Source organism: Crocuta crocuta, unplaced genomic scaffold (assembly GCF_008692635.1).
Source record: "Crocuta crocuta isolate KB4526 unplaced genomic scaffold, BGI_CrCroc_1.0 scaffold675, whole genome shotgun sequence".
In the NCBI taxonomy this organism is placed as follows: Eukaryota; Metazoa; Chordata; class Mammalia; order Carnivora; family Hyaenidae; genus Crocuta; species Crocuta crocuta.
The window spans coordinates 1,632,531-1,635,577 of record NW_027528796.1 but is presented as its reverse complement, the minus strand read 5'-3'; the positions used below and the strand labels follow the sequence as shown (position 1 = coordinate 1,635,577).

The window sequence follows — 3,047 nt, the reverse complement described above, 5'->3', positions numbered from 1 at the left end:
GCTCTGCAAGGGCACCAGGGGCACACAGATCTCCCTCAACAGGGCGGTAACTCGATTCATTGATCAGGAACTTTGGCCTACAGGGGGCTGTGTGCTCTGTTTCAGGGAGGGCAGAGGTGAGGCTCCTGCCTGGGAAGAGCCACTCCATCCACAGCATGGCTGCCCTTAGGGAAGAGCCAGGCTCCCCGGTCCAGGAGACCTGACAGGGCCCCCAGGGGGCAGGGCATTGCTCTCGGGCGCACCTTTCTGTTCTCGGCAGCAGGGAGGGCGGGGTGCCTGCATCGACCCCAGGGACCCGGCCGCGCGGGGGACTCACGTTGTAGGCGTTCTTAATGAGCTGGACCACGTTGCTGGAGTCCTCCGACAGCTCCCCCACCGCGGACTTGGGGATGACCTCGGTGAGTTTCTGTGAGGCAAGTACACCAGGCGGGTCATGGCTGGGGCCCTGGGGCCACAGGCGTCCTCGGTTCCGTAACACCCGGAGGGTTTCCTTCTTGCTCGTAAAAGGGCCCAGACAGTCCCCCACCAGACGGCTATCGCACTCGGTTAAGACGGCGCGTGGTCAGTGGCGCGGGGCCTGAGCATTTGCCGATTGCCTGCTGTAACTACTCCTCCTTGCTCCATTTCAAGCTCGTGACAGCACTGAACACAGAGCTGGGCAGGATGTGCCTTGCCATGTTAGAGAGTGTCCCCACCACACAGGGACATCTGCACACAGCCGAGGGCAGAGAGTCATAGGGTGCGTCAAAACCATCAGGAAGGGATGAGTTCTGAGCATTTTAATGCGTTGGCATATTTTAATTTTAATAATGACTGTGCAGGGGCGCCTGGGTGGCTCAGGAAGTTGAGTGTCCGAATTTGGCTCACGTCACGATCTCATGGTCCGTGGGTTCGAGCCCCGCGTCGGGCTGTGTGCTGACAGCTCAGAGCCTGGAGCTGCTTCGGATTCTGTGTCTCCCATTCTCTCTGCCCCCTCCCGCTCGCGCTCTGGCACTCTCTCTCTCTCTCTCTCAAAAATAAATAAACATTAACAAATTAAAAAAAGGGGCTCCTGGGTGGCTCACTTGTTTAACCGTCTGACTTGGGCTCAGGTTATGATCTCGTGGTTTGTGAGTTCGAGCCCCAGAGGCTCTGCACTGACAGCGTGGAGCCTGCTTGGGATCCTCTCTCCCTCGCTGCCCTTCCCCTACTCATGCTTTCTCTCTCTCTCAAAATAAATAAAATTTAAAAAGACCGTGTAAGGCAGGACTGGGATAGCGGCCCCAGCAGGGCCCAGGGCGGCTGGTCCCGGGCCCCAGGCGGGGCAGCCCGGAGCCCCTGTGCCGCGGATGGGCCACGACACCTTTGTGTCCCCTCCTTCCCCTCACACTATCTTCCCCAGAAGATTGCATCATGACTTGTCTTACAGAACTGATGGTTGGGTCACTTCTCTTCCCCAAAGCCCTCCTGTGACCCCCCAGATAGAGTCCAGTCACCTCCACGGAGCCCACAAGGACTGTCACAGCCTGGCCACCGACCCCCGCTGGCCTCTGCTGCCCTCTCCCCGTCCCCCTGGCTGAGGGGACCCCCCCCCGTGGCTCAGGGAGGCTGGGCTCCTGGCCTCCGACCTGCCCCGGTGCGGGCACCAAGGACAGGGCAGCAGAAGCTCTCCTCACAGGCTCTGGTGGCCTCAGTGTCCCTCAGCCAGAGCCCCATGAATCGGGGTCAGGAGACAGGCTCGGAGAGGCCTCAGGACGCCATCCATGCTGGTGGGTTTGGGGTTCGAATCTCCTGCCTCAGCTCCTAAGCCGTCACCACGCTGTCCTGCCCCAGCAGAAACCTGGGACCTGCTGTATGTCCCTAGCACGGCTTCCCGGTCCTGACCTGCCCGCTCACGCGGCTGCTACAGTGTTCTGTCCCCAGCCTCCGGCCGCCAGCCCTGCCCCAGGGCGTCTCCTGGACGCCTGCCCCCCCTCCCCCGTGTCCCCTGCAGGGTCCTGCTGGCTCAGTGTGTGTGTGTGTGGGGGGGGGGGGGGCAGCAGGTGCCCTCGCAGCCCAGCAGAGGAGGCCGCCGCGCTCAAGCAGAGCCGTGTGCACACACGAAACGAACACAGGCCGGAGCGAGGGCGAGAAGGACGGAAGAGAAACTGCCCCAGAAACAGAAAGTTCCCCACGCTCTGGAAGAAATGAACATAAACAGTAATTCCGTGAAATCAGGACAGACCCAGGTTCCCAAAGCAGAGAAGGAAGTGTTGTCAGAGTGCGGGAAAGTTGGCTTCTGGGGGGCGGGGACAGCAGTGGGGGGCCCAGGGCTCTGCAGGGTATTGGGGTGCCTCCTCTGAAACCCAGCCGGCCCGAGGTCCTGCGCTTGCCGGTATGCGCCTGAGAACCGCGTGGGACATAAAGAAGGAAGCCTGGGACGGAGACAGACTTGCTACGTTGTAGCAAAAATGGAAACATGGTGACTGGATTTCAGCAACAGAGAACATCCCTCTTCCTTCCTCCAACCGCACAGCAGCCCAGAGCGGGCACCCCGCCTGCCGCCGCCGGCGCACAGCTCAGCCCCGGCGATGAAGGTGCGGGTGCCGCCCACGCGCCCGCGCCCGCCCTGCCCTGGGGGCCGACGCCACCCACCTCGTAGGTTTTCACCATTCTCTTGGTCACGGCGAAGATGGGCTGGATGTTACTCTCAGCCAGTTTGTGAGCCAGCTGGCCCACCGACGGGTAGTCCTGGTGGGAGGTGCCTGGTCAGCCGGTCCCGGGGTCCGGGACAGACCGCTCCCACCCGGGACCCAGAGGCCCGGCCCCCCTTCGCCCTGGACGATTCCAGGGTGCGGGGCCGATTGAGCACAGGCGAGGCAAGCTCCTGTGGCAGGTGCTGACCTTCCCAGACCGGAGGATGAACGGCCTCTCGGTGCCGAGGGAAGGGTTGTGCCCCACGAGGCGCTGTCCCCGCAGCCCCTGATGCTGCCTCCCCACTCCCCTGGGGCAGAGCCCGCCAGGCCTTCCCTCCCCCCGCAACCCCCCGTGCTGCCTGCTCCCTCCCAGCCGGGGGGGGGGGGACCGGA

At 62.9% G+C, this 3,047-nt stretch overlaps 1 protein-coding gene across 1 annotated transcript in view; it reads right to left on the bottom strand.

The window, feature by feature from the left end:
• Window positions 1-3,047, bottom strand: part of ITGB2 (integrin subunit beta 2) — a 26,890-nt gene that overhangs the window by 10,153 nt on the left and 13,690 nt on the right. Inside the window, exons 8-9 of the mRNA XM_077755409.1 lie at window positions 2,614-2,709; window positions 317-406 (exon numbers count right to left, since the gene is read on the bottom strand). Coding sequence (XP_077611535.1) covers window positions 317-406; window positions 2,614-2,709 — 186 coding nt within the window. The remainder of the gene's footprint in view (window positions 1-316; window positions 407-2,613; window positions 2,710-3,047) is intronic.